Genomic DNA, 20,907 nt, shown 5'->3' with positions numbered 1-20,907 from the left:
AAAATGAAAAGTAAAAAATCAATAAAAATGGGCAGAGGATCTGAATAGACATTTTTCCAAAGAAGACAGCTGGCCAACAGACACATAAAGAAATGCTCAGCATCACTAATCATCGAGCAGAAATGCAAATCAAAACCACAATGATATATCACCTTACACCTGTCAAAATGGTTTGAATCAAAAAGAGAAGAAATAACAAGTATTGGTGAAGAAATAGAGAAAAAGGAAACCTTGTGCCCTGTTGGTGGGAATGTAAATTGGTACAGCCACTGTGGAAAACAGTATGGAGGTTTCTAAATTAAAAATAGAAATGCCATATGATCCAGTAATTCTGCTACTACACATCTACCCAAAGAAAATGGAAACTGGTACCAAAAGATTGGGATCATTCCCTGCATATTTTCAGACTACAACGCTTTGAAATTGGAACTCAATCACAAGGGGAAATCTGGAAAGAACTCACATACATGGAGGCTAAAGAGCATCCTACTAAAGAATGAATGGGTTGCCTCTTTGTTTTGTGGACTGTTTCCTTTGCTGTGCAGAAGTTTTTTATCTTGATGAAGTCCCAAAAGTTGCTGATATCCAAGATCTATAAAGAACTTCTCAAACTCAACACCCCAAAAAAACAAATAATCAAGTCAAAATGGGCAGAAGACATGGACAGACACTTTTCCAAAGAAGACACACAAATGGCTAACAGACACATGAAAAAATGTTCATCATCATTATCCATCAGGGAAATTCAAATCAAAACCATATCAAGATACCACCTTACACCAGTTAGAATGGCAAAAATTGACAAGGCAAGAAAAAACAAATGTTGGAGAGGTTGTGGAGAAAGGGGAACCCTCTTACACTGTTGGTGGGAGTGCAAGTTGGTACAGCCACTTTGGAAAACAGTGTGGAGGTTCCTCAAAAAATTAAAAATAGAGCTACCCTATGACCCAGAAACTGCACTCCTGGGTATTTACCCCAAAGACACAGACGTAGTGAAAAGAAGGGCCATATGCACACCAAAGTTCAAAGCAGCCATGTCCGCAATAGCCAAACTGTGGAAAGAGCCGAGATGCCCTTGGAGGAAACTTAAATGCATATCACTAAGTGAAAAAGAAGCCACTCTGAAAAGGCTATATACTATATGATTCCAAATATATGACATTCTAAAAAAGGCAAAACTATGCAGGCAGTAAAAAGGTCAGTGGTTGCCAGGGCTTGGGGGGCAGGGGTGGGGATAGGGAAGGATGAAAAGGCAGAGCACAGAGAATTTTTAGGACAGTGAAACTACTCTGTATAATAATACAATGATGGATTCATGTCATTATAAATTTGTCCAAACCTACAAAATATTCAACACCAAGAGTAAGCCATAATGTAAACTATGGACATTGGGTGATTACGATGTTTTGTAACAAATATACCATTCTGTTGGGGGACACTGAAAATGAGGGAATCTATGCATGTGTGGGGGCATGGGGGGGTATGCAAAAACTTTGTAACTTTCGCTTAATTTTGCTGTGAACCTAAGACTGAAGAGAAAAATGAAGAGGGGGAAATCGGAGGGGGAGATGAACCATGAGAGACTATGGACTCTGAGAAACAAACCGAGTATTCTAGAGGGGAGGGTGGTGAGGGAATGGGTTAGCCTGGTGATCGGTATTAAAGAGGGCATGTATTGAATGGAGCACTGGGTGTTATATGCCAACAAGGAATCATGGAACACTACATCAAAAACTAATGATGTAATGTATGGTGATTAACATAATTAAAGAAAGAAAATTAAGTCTTAATTTTTAAAAATATGGAAAAAAAAATCTCCCTCCTTTTGGGTTTATCTACTCACTCTGCCAGTCCCTTCAGGCATAATGGTGTTAACAGCTCTACTGTTTCTAATTCCTGGTTATGGTACTGACCCATATGACTCCTCCATATCTGCAATTTTATAGACGGTCCCACAGTGATTTTCTCTTTGTAAATTATTCTATTTGGAGTGTGTCATCAGTTTTCTGTTATGGTCCTAAATGATACAGACAAGGTTCTATAAATGTATCCTTAAGCCCATTAACTTATTCCATGCTATTACTTATGCCCTTATAACTAAGATGCTCCAACATCATAGATCGTATGAAACCCCACCTCTCTTTGTTTTCTGAAGCCTCCCTTCATTGGGGTTCTATCCTTCTGCTTTCATCCATTTTTATCACCCCCTATGCCTGCTAGACAACTCTCGTCTTAAAAGTGCTTGGGGGGGGGGGTAGGAGAAAGATGTCAGAGGAGTAGGAGACCTAAATTTAGTCTGGTCCCAGGAATTCAGCTAGTTAAGGATCAAACCATTCTGAACACCTATGAACTCAACAGGAGATAGGAGAAAAGAATAACAGCACCTCTCTGAACAGAAGAGCAACCACTTTCTGGAAAGTAGGATGTGTGGAGAAGTGAATCTTCGGGAAGATAGACAGTGGGGGGAGGGGGCCTCCGTCAGATGCTACTGGCAAGTGATAGAGCAGCGGAACACAAAATAAGAACTTCTAGAAGTCGTCTCTGCTGAGGGATATCGCTCCAGTGGCTAAGTGGGGGTGGAACCCTCAATGGACAATGTGGTCTCAGGACCCTCGGGGTCACAGAAAGACCAGGGGTGCCTGAGTGTGGCAGAGCTCCCAGGTATCAGAGCATGGAAGCCAGCTGCAGAAACAGAGCCGAGGAGTGGGCTCTCAGCTCAGGGTTGCCATAAACTGTGATCGGTGACACAGTTGGGCCACTGCTCCTCCAGCAGGGACCCAACAAGCGGCAGATCCAGGGAGAATCCCCTTCCTCCCCTGGGAGCAGCAGCACAGAAGTGCACCACAGGGATCTGCTGGGTTTGGAGACTCCACACGGGGTCGGGTGCCAGACATAGAAATGATCGGTCATAGGTCGGGTGAGCACAGAGTGCAGCTGGAGACCGGGGAGATGAGAGTGATTGACTGCTTTTCTCTGGGAGCTCGCTGAGGAGTGGGGCCTGAGTTCTTGGCTCCTCCAGACAGAGATTGGGAGGCCACCATTTTCACTCTCATCCTCCAAAGCTCTATGGAAAGCTTGCAGGGAACAAAAGCTACGGAAAGCAAACCCAAGGAGATTACTTAGCCCAGGCCTGGCAACGGTGGGGCAAATCTGCCTCCAGCAAAGACATCTGAGAACCACCGCAACAGGCCCCTCCCCCAGATCAGCAAGAACAGCCAGCCAAGACTAAGAGTACCAATCAATGAGAACGGCAGAACTCCGGTGCTAGGGGAATACTGCATATAGAATTCATGGTTTTTTCCCCATGATTCTTTAGTCTTTCAAAGTTAATTTTTTTTAACTTTCATTTTTTTTGGAATTTTTCTTTTTCCCTTTTTCAACCATCTTATCAATCCCTTTTTAAAAAAGTTTTTATTTTTCATTTTTAGAGTCATATTCTATCCCTTCATAGTAGTTACCCTTATTTTTGGTGTGTATGTATATATATATTGTTCTCTCTTTAAAATTCTGGGATACAGTTTCTTCTAACAGACCAAAATATACCCTAAAACTCTAGTGTATGGCTTTATTCTAGTCTCCTACGTGATCACATTCTCTCCCCTTTTTTTTTTCTTAAATTCTCTTCTTTTTTCCACCAACTTATCAATTCCTTTTATAAAATCTTTTATAATTTTCACCTTTACGTTCATATTCCATCCCTTCATCGCATTTACCCTTATTTTTGTACATATATAAGTTTTTCTTTCTATAAAATTTTTGGAGGCACTTTCTTCTAACAGACCAAAATATACCCAAAATCTAGGGTGTAGCACTGATCTATGCACCAGCCTGATCATATTTAATCATATTCTGGTTTGTTTGTTTTTATCTTTTTCTTCTTCTTTTTTCTTTCTTTCCCTTTCTTTTCCCCTGGTTTCAGGGCTCTTCTGATTTGTTTAGTGTATATCTTTCTGGGGTTGTTGTTACCCTCTTAGCATTTTGTTCTCTCATTGATCTATTCTCCTCTGGACAAAATGACAAGGCGGAAAAAATCACCTAAAAAAAAGAAAGAAAGAAAGAAAGAACAAGAGGCAGTACCGACTGCCAGGGACATAATCAATACAGACATTAGTAAGATGTCAGAACTAGAGTTCAGAATGATGATTTTAAAGATACTAGCTGGGCTTGAAAAAAGCATGGAAGATATTAGAGAAACATTTTCTGGAGAAATAAAAGAACTAAAATCTAACCAAGTCAAAATCAAAAAGGCTATTAATGAGGTGCAATCAAAAATGGAGGCTCTAACTGCTAGGATAAATGAGGCAGAAGAGAGAATTACTGATACAGAAGACCAAATGATGGAAAATAAAGAAGCTGAGAAAAAGAGAGATAAACAACTACTGGATCATGAAGGGAGAATTCGAGAGATAAGTGATACCATAAGTTGAAACAATATTAGAATAAATGGGATCCCAGAAGAAGAAAGAGAGAGAGGGGCAGAAGGTATATTGTAACAAATTATAGCACAGAACTTCCCTAATTTGGGGAAGGAAACAGGCATCAAAATCCAGGAGACACAGAGAAACCCCCTCAAAAATCAATAAAAATAGGTCAACGCCCCAATATCTAATAGTAAAACTTATGAGTCTCAGAGACAAAGAGAAAACACTAAAAGCAGCTCGGGAAAAGAGATTTGTAAACAACAACATTAGAAACATTAGATTGGCAACAGATCTATCCACAGAGACCTGGCAGGCCAGAGAGGACTGGCATGATATCTTCAGAGCACTAAATGAGAAAATATGCAGCCAAGAATACTATACCCAGCTTGGCTGTCATTGAAAATAGAAGGAGAGCTAAAAAGCTTCCAGGACAAACAAAAACTAAAGGAATGTGCAAACACGAGACCAGCCCTACAAGAAATCTTGAAAGGGGTCCTCTAAACAAAAGAAGAGCCTAAAAGTAACATAGACCAGAAAGGAACACAGAAAATATACAGTAACAGTCACCTTACAGGGAATACAATGGCACTAAATTCATCTTTCAATAGTTACCCTGAAGATAAATGGGCAATTGCTCCAATCAAAAGACACAGAGTAACAGATGGTATAAAAAAACAAGACCCATTGATATGTTGTCTGCAAGGGACTCATTTTAGACCCAAAGACACCCCCAGATTGAAAGTGAGGGGATAAAAAACCATTTACCATGCTAATGGACACCAAAAGAAAGCTGGGGTGGCAATCCTTAGAGCAGACAAATTAGATTTTAAACCAAAGACTATAATAAGAGATGAGGAAGGACACTATATCCTACTTAAAGAGTCTGTCCAACAAGATCTAACAATTGTAAATATCTATGCCCAAAACATGGGAGCAGCCAATTATATAAGACAATTAATAACAAAAGCAAAGAAACACATCTACAGCAAAACAATAATAGTGGGGGACTTTAACACCCCCCCTCACGTAAAAGGACAAATCATCTAAGCAAAAGATCAACAAGGAAATAAAGACTTTAAATGACACACTGGACCAAATGGACTTCACAGGTCAGAACATTCCATCCCAAAGCAAGAGAATACACATTCTTCTCTAGTGCCCATAGAACATTCTCCAGAAGAGATCACATCCTAGGTCACAAATCAGGTCTCAACTGGTACCAAAAGATTGGGATCATTCCCTGCATATTTTCAGAGCATAATGCTCTGAAACTAGAACTCAATCACATGAGGAAAGTCAGAAAGAACTCAAATACATGGAGGCTAAAGAGCACCCTACTAAAGAATGAATGGGTCAACCAGGAAATTAAAGAAGAATTAAAACAATTCATGGAAACAAATGAAAATGAAAACACAACTATTCAAATCTTTGGGGTACAGCAAAGGCAGTCCTAAGAGGAGGGTATATAGCAATACAAGCCTTTCTCAAGAAACAAGAAAGGTCTCAAATACACAACCTAACCCTACACCTAAAGGAGCTAGAGATAGAACAGCAAATAAAACCTAAACCCATCAGGAGAAGAGAAATAATAAAGACCAGAGCAGAAATCAATGAACTAGAAACCAAAAGAACAGTAGAACAGATCAATGAAACTAGGAGCTGGTTCTTTGAAAGAATAAACAAGATTGATAAACCCCTGGCCAGACTTATCAAAAAGAGAAAGGACCCAAATAAATAAAATCAGGAATGAAAGAGGAGAGATCACAACTGACACCAAAGAAATACAAACAATTATAAGAACATATTATGAGCAACTATCTGCCAGCTAATTAGATAATCTGGAAGAAATGGATGCATTCCGAGAGATGTATCAACTACCAAAAGTGAACCAGGAAGAAATAGAAAACCTGAACAGCCTTATAACCACTAAGGAAATTGAAGTAGTCATCAAAAATCTCCAAACAACCAAAGGCCTAGGGCCAGATGGCATCCCAGGGGAATTCTACCAAATATTTAAAGAAGAATTAATCCCTATTCTTCTGAAACTGTCTCAAAAAATAGAAATGGAAGGAAAACTTCCAAACTCGTTTTATGAGGCCAGCATTACCTTGATCCCCAAACCAGACAAAGATCCCAACACAAAGAATTATAGAGCAATATACCTGATGAACATGGATGCAAAAATTCTCACCAAAATACTAGCCAAAAGGATCCAACAGTACATTAAAGGATTCTTTACCACGACCAAGTGGGATTTATCCCTGAGCTGCAAGGTTGATTCAACATCCGCAAATCAATGTGATACATTAATAAAAGAAAGAACAAGAACCATATGATCCTCTCAATAGATGCAGAAAAAGCATTTGACAAAGGACAGCATCCTTTCTTGATGACAACTCTTTAGAATATAGGGATAGAGGATACATACCTCAATATCATAAAGCCATCTATGAAAAGCCCACAGCAAATATCATTCTCAGTGGGGAAAAACTGAGAACTTTCCCCCTAAGGACAGGAACACAGCAGGGATGTCCACTATCACCACTGCTATTCAACATAGCATTAGATGTCCTAGCCACCGCAATCAGACAACAAAAAGCAAGAAAAGGCATCCGAATCGGCAAAGAAGAAGTCAAATTCTCACTCTTTGCAGAGGATATGATACTTCATGTGGAAAACCCATAAGACTCCACCCCAAAACTGCTAGAACTCATATAGGAATTCAGTAAAGTGGCAGGATATAAAATCAAAGCACAGAAAACAGTGGCATTCCTATACACCAACAACAAAACAGAAAAAAGAGAAATTAAGGAGGCAATCCCATTTACAATTGCACCCAAAACCATAAGATACCTAGGAATAAATCTAACCAAAGAGGCAAAGGATCTGTACTCAGCAAACTATAAAATACTCATGAAAGAAATTGAGGAAGACATAAAGAAATGGAAAAATGTTCCATACTCATGGATTGGAAGAACAAACATTGTGAAAATGTCAATGCTACCTAGAGCACTCCACACATTCAATGCAATCCCCATCAAAATACCATCCATTTTTTTCAAAGAAATGGAACAAAGAATCCTAAAATTTGTATGGAACCAGAAAAGGCCCTGAATAGCCAGAGGAATGTTGAAAAAGAAAAGCAAAGCTGGCGGCATCACAATTCCAGACTTCCAGCTCTATTACAAAGCTGTCATCATCAAGACAGTAAGGTACTGGCACAAAAACAGACATATAGATCAATGGAACAGAATAGAGAGCCCAGAAATGGACCTTCACCTCTATGGTCAACTAATCTTCAACAAAGCAGGAAAGAAGGTCCAATGGAAAAAAGACAGTTTCTTCAACAAATGGTGTTGGGAAAATTGGACATGCATATGCAGAATGAAACTGGACCATTTCCTTACACCACACACAAAAATAGACTCAAAATGGTTGAAAGACCTAAATGTGAGACAGGAGTCCATCAAAATCCTAAAGGAGAACACAGACACCAAACTCTTCAACCTCAGGCACAGCAACTTCTTCCTAGAAACATCGCCAAAGGCAAGGGAAGCAAGGACAGAAATGAACTATTGGGACTTCATCAAGATAAAAAGCTTTTGCACAGCAAAGGAAACAGTCAACAAAACCAAAAGACAACTGACAGAATGGAAGAAGATATTTGCAAATGACATATCAGATAAAGGGCTAGTATCCAAAATCTGTAAAGAACTGACCAAACTCAACTCCCAAAGAACAAATGATCCAATCAAGAAATGGGCAGAAGATATGAACAGACATTTTTCCAAAGAAGATATCCAAATGGCCAATAGACACATGAAAAAGTGCTCAACATCGCTCAGCATCAGGGAAATCCAAATCCAAACCTCAATGAGTTACCACCTCACACCAGTCAGAATGGGTAAAATGAACAAACCAGGAAATGACAGATGTTGGTGGGGATGCGGAGAAAGGGGAACACTCCTACACTGTTGGTGGGAATGCAAGCTGGTGCAGCCACTCTGGCGGACAGTATGGAGGTTCCTCAAAAAGTTGAAAATAGAGCTACCATATGACCCAGCAATTGCACTACTGGGTATTTATTCCAAAGATACAAATGTAGGGATCCAAAGGGGTCCATGCACCCCGATGTTTATAGCAGCAATGTCCACAATAGCCAAAGTATGGAAAGAGGCAAGATATCCATTGACAGATGAGTGGATAAAGAAGATGTGGTATATATACACAATGGAATATTATGCAGCCATCCAAAGGAATGAAATCTTGCCATTTGCAACAACATGGATGGAACTGGAGGGTATTATGTTGAGCGAAATAAGTCAATCAGAGAAAGACATGTATCATATGACCTCACTGATATGAGGAATTCTTAATCTCAGGAAACAAACTGAGGGTTCTAGAGGGGAGGGGGTGAGGGGATGGGTTAGCCTGGTGATGGGTATTAAAAAGTGCACGTTCTGCATGGAGCACTGGGTGTTATACGCAAACAATGAATCATGGAACACTACATCAAAAACTAATAATGTAATGTATGGTGATAAACACAATATAATAATTTAAAAAAAAGTGCTTTGGGCCATCCCTGGACTGATTTCTTGAGCCTGTCTCTTCCTCTTTGTTGCTTTTGCTGGGACACATCCTCCCATACATTCAAAGAAAGGATACTTATAAAGTAAATATTATACATCTTTGCATGGCTGAAAAGGTCTTTTTCTACTATCATAGCTGATTGATGGTTTTGTTCTGCCTGGAATTCTAGGCTGAAAATCAGCTTCAGACACTTTTCTACCATATTGAAGGGTCCAGTGTTGTTACTGAATACTCTAATGCTTTTTGGGTTTTGCATACTTTTTGTGGCCTATATTTTTCTGTCTCTCTCGATAATTTTATAATTTTCTCAATCTCTAGGGTAATAGAATTGCATAATAATGTGCCTTAGTTATTGTTTCCTCATCCCTAGGGTGGACACTCAGTGCATTTTTGTATCTGGACACACATTCCTGCTATGAGTTTTTCTTTCATTGTTTCTTTTAAATTCTTCCCCTCTGTCTTCTCTGTTCTCCTGGAAAAAATAGGAGTTGAAAGTTTTACCTCTTGCTTAGATTTTTCCTATTTTTCATTTCTTTGATTTTTAAAAATTCTACTTTCATGGAGACTTCTTTGACTCTATCTTTCAACCCTCTATTGATTTGTCTTAACTTTATTACTGTTTTTGTTTCCAAAAATAATATTTTTATTGTTTAGTTTTTTAAAGTATCATGTCTCATTTCATGATTGCAAATATTATCTCTGATCAATGTGAAGATATCAGTGGTGATTAACAATGTAATAAAATTTTAAAAATAACAAAAAAAAGATACCAGTGGTTTTCAAAGTGAATTTTTTTGTGTTATATTAGATTCCACCAAATTGCTTTTGGCCTTCCTAAAGTCTCACTTTTTACTTCAGCATCTTATGTGTATTACAAAATTTGGCACCAAAATTTTGAACAAAATCTCTGGATCAATAGAGCAGAGCTGACCAACTGGTAGGCTTCTGATCAGAGTTTTAGCTAAGAGACAGCCATTCTATTTATGATCTCCAAAGGCAGAATGTGGAGGACTTCAATATAATTTAATTTCATAATGCAAAGAGGTCACTACTCTGTTGTGAAGTGTATACCTGTGTGAGCAACTGAAAGTGAAAAGAGAGGATGGAAGACTGAACCATTCTTGTCTCTTACTCTCCCTATTACTAGTCCTGAATCCCACCATCTGCCTTACCTGGTGTCCTGGCATCTCAAACATGTCAGGGATTCTGGAAGATAAATCTGTCTATTTCTCCTCAGTATCACCCTCAGTTGCTATTTCAGTGTTAGCCTTCTCCGTGTGGCCAAAGTAGTTGCCATACCTTTGTCTTCTCTCTTCCAAACATTTGTTGGAATATTTTGTCTGTGCAATCTAACTTCTGTCCTGTTTCCTTTGTTACTGTGAGTATAAACTTGTTTCCCCTTGTTGTTGTTGTTGTTATCTTATTTAGATTTTAGGGGGGAAAGGGAAAACGAATGTAGCCCACAATTTAAAATATAAGTTCAGTATATTTATTTGTTTAAATAGGTATTAATAAAAAGGATAGACTGATCCTTTTCTGCAGAGGAAGGGTAATATGAAAAATATAAGGAAATGCAACAAAATGTTAGTGGTGATCATGTATGGAAAGCCTAAGTGCAGAGAAACCATTTTAAAGAGTTTTCAAAAGTCTCACTCACCAACTATTATCAACATCATAGTATCCACCTCCAGTGAAAAGGAGAGACTGGTAAATGTAATGTTTCAGTGTGCTCACCATAAATAATATCAAGTCTCTGTTACTCAGGAAAAGAAAGGAACAATGGATACTGGAGTAACAACAGGTAGACTCTGTCACAAGAATCTCTTGGGCATCCAGTACTGTGCCATATCCGGGGAGTGGAAAAGAAGTAAGATACATTATTTACATCCTTAATAAGTTGTAGAAATGAGATAAAGCCCACTAAGGGAACAAAAACCAGAAAGAAATAAGTGTCTATATGGTGGTGTGTTTAGGGCACACAGAGAATAAATGTTGGATGAAATTAATCAGGGCAGAATTCTTGAAAGATATGAGTCATGAAACAAGATCTAAAAAGTTCCTCAGAGGGTGCCTAGCTGGCTTAGTCAGTGGAGCATACAACTCATGATCTTGGGGTTGTAAGCTCAAGCCCCAGGTGGGGTATAGAGACTGTTTAAAAATAAAATCCTGGGGTGCCTGGGTGGCTCAGTGGTTGAGTGTCAGACTCTTGGTTTCAGTTCAGGTATGATCTTAGGGTCATGAGATCAAAGCCACATCAGGCTTTATGCTCAGCAGGGAGTCTGCTTGAAGATTCTCTCCCTCTGCCCCCCCCATGAGCTCACACACACACACACACACACACACACACACACACACACACACACACACTATCTCTCTCTCTCCAAAATAAGTAATATAAACCTTTAAAAAATAAAATAAAATCTTAATAAGTAAAAAAAAATTAAAAGTTCCTCAGAATAAAACTGCCTTTTCTGAAGTAGGCTACCCAGCTATTCTACCCAGCTATTACACTTCTGTTTTTAAGAGAAATGGTTAGATTCCTCAGAGATATCTTTCTCTTGTAACCTCATTCTAAATCATTCAATTACAGATTAAGAAAGCTTAATTTTAACTGAAGGGGTATACAGCAGTTAAATGAGATGCTGAGTTGTAGTCTTTACTCTCCTACTCTAAAAATAAAAGAAGATAAACCTTGACAGTATGGAATGGTTTAAGTTTAGCTCACCCAAAGACAGAAAAAGAAAACCGTCTCAAATTATTGCCCATTCAATGAAACCTTGTACAAGATAGTTGAATTTTAGAGACTATTCCTTAAAATCATTAATAAGTTACAGAGCACTGAAGGTATCAGCAAATTCTCTGGTTTTGCAATTCTTCTAAGCTATCCCTTCTGCTTTTCCTTCAAGGAGACCTTGCGACTCCATATCCATTTCATGGCATTCTTTACATCCTCATTCCTTAGAGTGTAGATGAGTGGGTTTAACATTGGGGTGATGGTAGTATAGAACACAGACACAGCCTTATCTAGTGGGAAAGTAGTGGATGGACGGAGATAAATAAAGATACAAGGGACAAAGAAGAAAGTTATTACAGTGAAATGAGACCCACAGGTCGAGAGAGCCTTGCGCCGGCTCTCTGAAGACCGCTTGCGAAGACTAAATAGAATGACAGTGTAGGAGGCCAGAAGAATGAGGAAGCACCCCAGAGAGATGAGACCACTGTTGGCAATCACCAACATGTTTACCAGGGTTGCATCAGCACAGGCAAGTTTTAGGACTGGGTGGACATCACAAAAGTAGTGGTCAATGACCTGATAATTGCAGAAAGGCAGCTGAAAGGTCAGGAGGGTCTGAAAAAAGGAATGACCCAGGGCTCCCAACCAGGACAGTGATGCCAGCACAATACAAGTATTGGCACTCATGATGGTAGTATAACGGAGAGAGTGGCAGATGGCAGCATAGCGGTCAAAAGCCATAACGGTCAAGACAAAAATCTCAGCACAACCAAAAAAGTGGAAGGTAAACATCTGACTTACACAGCCCCAGTAGGAAATGGTCTTTTTCTCGGAAACAAAGTCTGCAATCATCTTGGGTGCTGTGGCGGAGGAATAGGCAATGTCCACAAAGGACAGGTTACTGAGGAAGAAATACATGGGTGTATGGAGCCGGGGATCAGAAAAGACCATAAGCAGAATGAGCAGATTTCCCACCATGATCACGATATAGAAGAGGAGAAATAAGGCAAAGAACATCAGTTGCACTCCAGGATCTTGGGAAAGTCCTAGGAATATAAACTCAGTGACATTGTTAGCCACTTCTGTGGGGACCCAGGTGATACTTGTTTGGTGACTCTGGTTCCCTGCAAAAATAAATAAATATCATAAACCACTGTAAGCATGGTAAAGCCTAACAGGAAAATATTTAAGTGATGAAAATACTTAAGTGATCTTAAATAGTATATAAAATTCTTCATATTTCTTGAACACAGTTAATGGGTATTTTCCTCACCATTAATTTTCTTACCACATTATTTACTCACATTGTTACACGTAGGCCTACAGTTCCTTTTCCCCAAATAATAATCTAGAGAATATGAAGGGTTTTTTAATTGGATTTAATGTTCTCTAATCCTCCCTCTTTCTCTGCCCCCCCCTCTCTCATTTTGCCAGAAATTCTCTTTGGGTTGGAAAATTTTAAATTAATTATTGAGTGGCTAAGTTAATTTTGGAGGGTTAAGATAAATGCAAGAAGTCAGAACCTGAGATTTGATGCCAAATTTCTGAGATGAATCTTTTTTAACATAATGTACACAGATCAACTTTAGGAGAATAACATTCTACTTAATCAAGTGAGAAAATCTGGTTTTAGTTTCTAAATTAGGTTGGAAGTTTCGGTACAATTAAAAATTAAGTTGTTTTTAGTGACCAAGAACAACAGATACAGAGGCCTCCTGCTCACCAATAACCCATGCTTACAAATCACATTGGGGGGTTTGAGTCCTAAGCCTTGATCTGCACGTGAAAATTCCATTTTGCTTACCAGTAAGGAATACCTGAGGAGTGGTCAAGCTATACAGAGAAATACTTTTCCCTGTGTTGCTCTAAAGAGTTGAAAAGTTTAAAACTTATTGAGACTCCTATCATCCTCAGTCCTTTTGCCTTGAAAAAGCCCTCTCTCTGTAATCATAGGTAAGCATCAGGAATAAAATTTCCCATACAGATAATTCTATAAATGATAGTTAAAGAATAAGTGTCTGACACCATTTTACAAACTATATACAGGGATCCTCAGGGCATGTAGATAAAAATATTGGGTAAAAATTATCAGGGAAGAATTCTTGAAAGAGATAAATCATGAGACAAGATCTAAAGAAGTTCCTCAGAATAAAAATGGCTTTTTTGAACCATTGCAAATTACTAGCTATCTTCCATCTTTGCTAGGAACACCTCTTTTCTGCCTGGATAGTGGAAGCTGAGTAATTTAAGTTTGAGCATCCCTACCAACTGGATTACTTTAAGTAAATCTATTTATTCTTTCTGAATCTCAGTTTTCTCACTTATAAAAGATGGGTGATACAGTTATTTTACTTCACAAAGCTGTTACAGAAGTAAAATGAGATCATTTGTGTAACTTTTTTTTTATTTATGAGGTGGCTTCCTTTGTAATTTGAATCTGTGAAGTGGGATCTTTCTAGTAAGTAGAAGTTTTAATTTGATCTATTTGTCTATTATATAAAAATTATATAGACAATATATAGATTGTCTATAGACAGTAGAAATAGAAAATTTAAAATTCATCCATAATTTTATTCCTGAAGTAATAAACTATAGTATCTGTCCATTTCCATTGAAGACATATTCTTAATAGTAGTGATACTGGTAGTAAACACTTACTAAGCACTTTACTATGTGCAGGATTGTATGCTAAACTATTAGGATATGTCCCCTCATTCTATACTCACAGCAACATTGTAATTTCAATCTCCATTTTAAAGAGCACCAAATTTTTAAGAGGTTAGGTAAATCATCCAATATAACACAGTCAGTAAGAGGCTGGTATTTGAATTGAACCATCCTAATTCCAAAACCCACACAATACATATCCCCTTAAATAAATGAAAAAGGGGTAGAATGATAAGTAAACAAATGATAATGATAGATGATAAATAAATAGATGATAGATAGAAAGAAAAGTAGATGGATAAATTTCTCATGAAAAAGAATTGCATTAAAAATAATCAAGTGCTCTCTTATCGTGCAAAGTCCTTTGATTAGAGAATATGCTCCACTAAAATCTTTGAACATTCTGACACTATACCAGCAAAGCTAAATTGTGCGCAGTCATAACCAATTGACAGAATCATAAGGGTTGAGAAAATATTTAGGTAATAATAGAAAACACTTATATTGTACTTACTGTACAACTTACTGTGCTAAGTATTGTTCTAAGTGGTAGTGATTCACTTAATTCTCATAACATTCATACAGTGTAAGCTATCGTCATCATCCCCACTTCAGAAATGAGGAAACTGAAGCACAAAGTGCATAACTTGCGCAAGTTCACAGAGTGAGGTAATTGGCAGAGCTGGTATCTGAACCTAGGCAATGGAAAGTTTATTTTCTTAATGAATTTGCATACTGCTTGGGCTGTGGGCATCAAAATCAGCATATGTTCTTCTCCATTTGAAAGTCTTAAACTTTCTTTAATAGTCAAAAGACACCTTTCTGCTAATCATGAATTTTTTTAAAAAAGCTATATCCAGTTTTTACAAACAGAGACTACAGTTGCAACTGGCAAGATCATCACAACATTCAGAATCTGTGCCCAACTTGGCTTAAATTTACAATGAGAATGCAATGACTGATGTGATACTGGTCTTTAATCTTGACATTATTTCACTGACTGTGGTGACAACCAAATAGATGAGGCCCACATGTAAACCAGCGATCACAGTTCCAGAGGAGAGTCAGGAACACCTCTCCAAAGAAGGTCTTCACTGAGTGGAATTTTGAAAGGTCAGCTAGAGTTAACCTGATGATGAAGAGGACTGCAGGGTGATGACACAGAAGAGAAGACAGGGCAGGAAGGATGTTCTAGGCCTAGTTAATTAAGATATATAAAGGGAAAGGGTATAAATCATCATAGCATCCCCTCTAGGGAATGCCAACACGTTTGATAGAGTTCATCACAGAATCCATGAAGGGAAGTGTCAGGAAGTGAGGCTAAAAAGGAAGAGGAGATCAGGCCATAGTCTTGTGGGTTAAGTTTGAGGAGTTGGAATTTATCATGAATGATATGTGGGATCATAAAGAAAGATCACTGCTGCAGCAGGAGGGCAGCGGCAGCAGGAATGGGAGGTGGTGGAGAGTAACTGTTACAAAGAAGCCTGAAACTCAGCTTTCCTAGATTCAAATTCAAGCTCCCTTATTAGCTCACACTCTGACTTCAGGAAAGTTACTTAACTTCCCTTTGCCTCAGTTTTCTCAAGGGTTAAAAGTGGATAAGAATAGTACACACTACATAAGTGCTGTACAGGTGGCACACTGTAAGTGAATATTTAATTATCATCACCCATCTTAGTGACTGGAGAACATGCTGAATGCAAGGAGGGAAAAAAGCATGGATAAGAGTCATCTTAGGATGCTAAACTCCTTACTATGTTCATCTCCTAATTCCCATTTATATGTATCTCCATGTCTTCTATGTTTAGAAAATGTATCTACTGCTGTCACCCACTTTCTCAAATATGTTCTTTGACTAGAGTAGTACCAGAATATAGTCCATATTCTTTTGTTTAATCAATTAATTAGCATATAGTATATTATTAGTTTCAGAGGTAAAGTTTAGTAATTCATCAATTGCATATAAAACCCAGTGCTCATTACATCAAGTGCCCTCCTTAATGTCCATCACACAGTTACCCCATCCCCCTACCCACATCCCCTCCAGCAACTCTGTTTTTTTCCTATAGTTAAGAGTCTCATATGGTTTGTCCCCCTCTCTGCTCTCATTTTATTGCTCCTTCCCTTCCCCTATGTTCATCTTTTTGTTTCTTAAATTCCACATATGAGTGAAATCATATGATATTTGTCTTTCTCTGACTGTATAGTCCATATTCTTGAATGGCTTCCTTTCAGAGTTCAGGCAAGATGACCCAAAGATGTTTGGGCAGCTGCTATATTCTTCCTGAATAGTGGCTATCTCAACATTATCTGGGGTCCCCTCAGGGGCTGAGAAAACTATTCCAAGTCTAAGACCCAAGATCTTTTTACTATCTTCACTGGGAGAAAGAGCACACCATTTAAAGATAGAACACTAGGGCCTGACTCAACAGCTCTGCCTCTTACAGGTTATGTGATCTTAACACAATTTTCCTCATTTCCATTAACTTCAAAGTCCTCCCCTGGGAAAGAACAATGTCACCCATGTAAAGATCAAATTAATCAGTGGACATAAAAACAACAAGTTAACAGTAAATCTAAGTCATAACCATTTCAGTAAAAGATTTCAAAAGCATCAGTATCAAATGTCTTAACACTGTGGACTAGGGCCTATATGGATGGATCATTTTCACTGGTCTGTCCAGGTTCTTAGGTCAAATTTGGTTTCTCAGATAATGCCAAAGAATATATACTAGTTATAATGGTGTTAGAGAAATAAGATTGCTCCCTTATTTCCATTCATAAGCTCACCTAAATTACTTCAAATAAAACAAATAGCAAGACTACAACTCCCTGAAATTCTCTGGGAAAGAGATTTAGTCTTTAGTTTCATCTGTGAGTGATTTGCAAGGAAAGAGATCAAATACTCTAGATCACTTTCCTAACAGCAAGTTCCCACAGCTAGCTCTTTGTGCAATAGTGCCCTTGACGTCAATATACCTCATAGAGACATTATGACATATGCACATGTTTTCATGTCTCTGGTCACTTGACATCATTTTATTACCTGTCAAGCCTTTGAACTTTTACCTATAGAAACATTTAAAGTCCCATTTATCCTATTCCTCTAACTGTCCACAACAGATGAAGTAACTTACTAAGTATTTGTGGAACTGAGAAATAAAGAATAATAATATGAATAAGTAAAGTCTTGAAAAAAATCTGCACATGTATAAATGTAAAACAATGTAGACTATTCAAGGTACCCTCTATATTATCTTCTACATTTCACACAGCACTAATATTTATTTATCCTTTCAACTGTTAAATATTTTTGTTTTGTTTTTTTTAAAGATTTTATTTATTTATTTGAGAGAGAGAGAGGGTCAGAGGGAGAAGCAGACTCCCTGCCGAGCAGGGAGCCCGATGCGGGACTCGATCCCAGGACTCCAGGATCATGACCCGAGCCGAAGGCAGTCGCTTAACCAACTGAGCCAGCCAGGTGCCCCTCAACTGTTAAATATTTTTGGAGCACATTCTCTGTGTCTGGTATTGTGCTGTGAACATAAAAAAGATAAAACCTCATATCTGACATAAAGCCTTTCATTTTAGAGTAATACCCTTAAAAGACCTTCTCAAATCCTCTTAGATTGGACCATAACTTATGTAAAATCCTATACTTATGTAGATGAAAAAGAAACAAGCTTAGTGATCCTTGACTTTATTCTATTCATCTAACCATTGGTGAAAGCAGTGAAGTGCAGAGAGGAAATTGAATTATCTAGGCTTCACTGTTAGTGTAAAGCTAGAACTAAATTCCAATTGAAATAATATTGATATACTTTAAATTACAGTAAACTATTTCCTAAATTACTTAATAGAATTATTAGAACAGATGTTGTAAGTGGATGAATAACTTAAAGATTCTTTTTTATCCCTGAATATAATTTGAATCAATGAAAAGTGCTCTTGCTTCTCTCCCTGGTTGTTAACTGTCATTACAGATAGGAAACTTACCCTGGCCATCTTCTTGAGTGTGATTCCACGACATAGATTTGGACAATATGAGATCTTCTTGGATCAATAAACCTTTCTGAGACGGAAAATGGATCTGTACCTCGATATTCACGCTAAAAGATTGAAATCTATATTCTGATGCTTCTCTTAAGTGTGTGTCGCATTTCACAAAAGGATCACACCTACAGAATGAGAAGGAGTCCTATGTTATTTATCCCCCCCACCCTCCTCTCAGAAGATTCAATGAGCTTATAGCCATGCCATGGCTTCTGATCTGGACTGTAAGACTTTACTTCTATATTCCTGACTGCCAAGAGAGAGATTCTGCCAGCAATCTTTATACATCATCACAGCCCTGAGGGAATGGCTGGCCAGGTGATTAGGTAGCATCTGGAGAATATTTTTAGGCAGAGAAAATGCAAGTATAATTCCCACTAAGGAACCCCTTGTAAAACTATATTGAAGGTTAATTGGTAAATTACTAGTTAAAAATATGCAGGCCATTTTTACAGCTTTGCACAATTTATTCAAAGTTGGTGCAAGGGAAGGTGGGTGATGCTCAGTATCACAATATTGCACCACTAGCCCAAGTATATTAGTTTATAAAACTATTAAACTGTTTTCAGTTAAAATTTCATTTTAAAGTTTGCTAAAACTCAAATGGGAAGGGAGGCAAGATGGTGAAGTTCAGAGGACCTCGTTTCATCTGGTCCCTTGAATTTAGCTAGATAATTATCAAATCAGTCTGAGCACCTATGAATTCAACCTGAGATGTAAGAAAAAATATCTGGAACTTTACAAGCTGAAAAGCCACTCTTTGCAAGGTAGGAGATACGGAGAAGTGAATCTGAGGAGATATATCATATCAGTGGGGTGGGAGGGCAGAGGGAGCCTCAGTAAGCCGGCTACCAGAAAGTGATATAGCACCAGAAGGCAAAATCAGAACCCTTAGAAATGTGCTCTAGTGAGAGACATCCATGCCTGAAAGGTGCTCAGGTGGTGAAACAGGGCAGATTTTTAGGTGGGACAGTGTGGTCTCAGGATCCCCAGAGTCACAGAAAGAACAGGGATGCCTGAACTGGTAGAGTTCCCAGCACTGGAATAGGGAAACTGGTTATGGTCAGTGAGCCCTAGAGTGGGCTGTCAGTTTGATTCACCATAAACTTTGAGCCGTGGCTGGGTCAGTTGACTGCTCTCTGCATGGGGACCCTGTAAAGGACAGAAACACAGGGGCTCTCTACCTTCCCCTGGGAGCAGGGGGTGGAACAGATATGCACATGCCCAAGAAACAGCTCTCAGGGCAGGGAGCCCTGTAAAATACAATAACTGGGGAACCTTCTGCCTTCCCCCAGGAGGATCGGTGTGGGCGCACACTGGAGGAGTCTGCAGAGTTTGGCACACACAAAAGTGAAGACCATTTATCTCTGAGGGTTTACTGAAGATGGGACAATGATCTTTCGGCTCTGGGGCTGGAGATCCAGGCATGGCCATTTTTATTTTGATTCTCTAAAGGGGTGCTGAAAGCCTTCAGGGAACAAAAGCCACACAGAGCAACCAAACACAGCTTACACTGAACCCAGCCCCCTGGCAAGGAGTAGTGCACCTCTGCCCAGGCAAAGTTGCCTGAGAATCAGCACAACAGGCCCCTCCCCCAGAAGACCAACTGGAAGAACAGGTGAACAGCAAGTTTACTGGCAACACAAGTCTATAAAACTCTAGCACTAGAAGAAAATAGTATATGGAATTCAAGGTTTTCTCTCATGATTCGTTTATCTTTCAGTTTAAAATTTTCCATTTCCAGGCACCTGGGTGGCTCAGATGGTTAAGCGTCTGCCTTCACCTCAGGTCATGATCCCAGAGTCCTGGGATCGAGTCTCGCATCGGGCTCCCTGCTCCTCGGGATCCTGCTTCTCCCGCTGCCTCTCTCTCTCTCTCTGTCTCTCATGAATAAATAAATTAAAATCTTTAAAAAAATAATAAAATAAAATAATAAAATTTTCCATTTCCTTTTTTTCTTTTTGCCCCTTTCAACTAGTTTCTTATTTTACCAACCTTTTGTTTTTAAGTCTTTTTTTAACTTTCATCTTTTACATTTACATTTTATAGATATATTCTTCATTTCTGGCTCCTTTCACTCTATTCAATTTTATTTTTGTATATATATATATGTTTTGCTTTCTTTACAATTTTGGGATTTCGTGTCTTCTAACAGAGAGACCAAAATACACTCAGGACCAAGTGGATCACCCTGATTCGTCCACCCTATGAGATTATTCTCTCTTCCACCCTCCCTCCCCTTTTTTTGGTCTTTTTGTTTGTTGGTTGGTTTGTTCTTTTTATTTTTCTCTTTCTTTTCTTTTCTGGTTTCTGACCTCTTTGGATTTGTCCAGTGTGTACTTTGCTTGGGTCATGATTGATATTTTTGATAGTGCTCACTTGTTCATCCATTCTTCTCTGCATGAAATCACTAGAAGGAGGAATTCACAACAAAAGAAA

General features: G+C 38.6%; 1 protein-coding gene across 1 annotated transcript; it reads right to left on the bottom strand.

Annotated features, from left to right (window-relative positions):
• Positions 1-11,895: 11,895 nt before the first annotated feature.
• LOC113909235 (olfactory receptor 4S2-like) lies at positions 11,896-18,445 on the bottom strand. The gene is made up of 2 exons (XM_027570339.2): positions 18,412-18,445; positions 11,896-12,872 (listed from the first exon to the last, which is right to left on the bottom strand). Exons 1-2 carry the CDS (start codon positions 18,443-18,445, stop codon positions 11,896-11,898), a joined length of 1,011 nt encoding a protein of 336 aa, XP_027426140.2.
• Between the last annotated feature and the right edge of the window lie 2,462 nt (positions 18,446-20,907).

Source organism: Zalophus californianus, chromosome 6 (assembly GCF_009762305.2).
Source record: "Zalophus californianus isolate mZalCal1 chromosome 6, mZalCal1.pri.v2, whole genome shotgun sequence".
Lineage (NCBI taxonomy): Eukaryota > Metazoa > Chordata > Mammalia > Carnivora > Otariidae > Zalophus > Zalophus californianus.
The sequence above is the reverse complement of the archived record's forward strand: the minus strand, read 5'-3'. Positions and strand labels throughout refer to the sequence as shown.

Excerpts from the sequence above, each read along its gene's own strand:
- LOC113909235 (XM_027570339.2), bottom strand. The coding sequence starts at position 18,445 with ATGTCGTGGAATCACACTCAAGAAGATGGCCAGG. Across the intron at positions 12,873-18,411 it reads CACTCAAGAAGATGGCCAGG|GGAACCAGAGTCACCAAACA; the intron begins GTAAGTTTCCTA and ends TTATTTTTGCAG.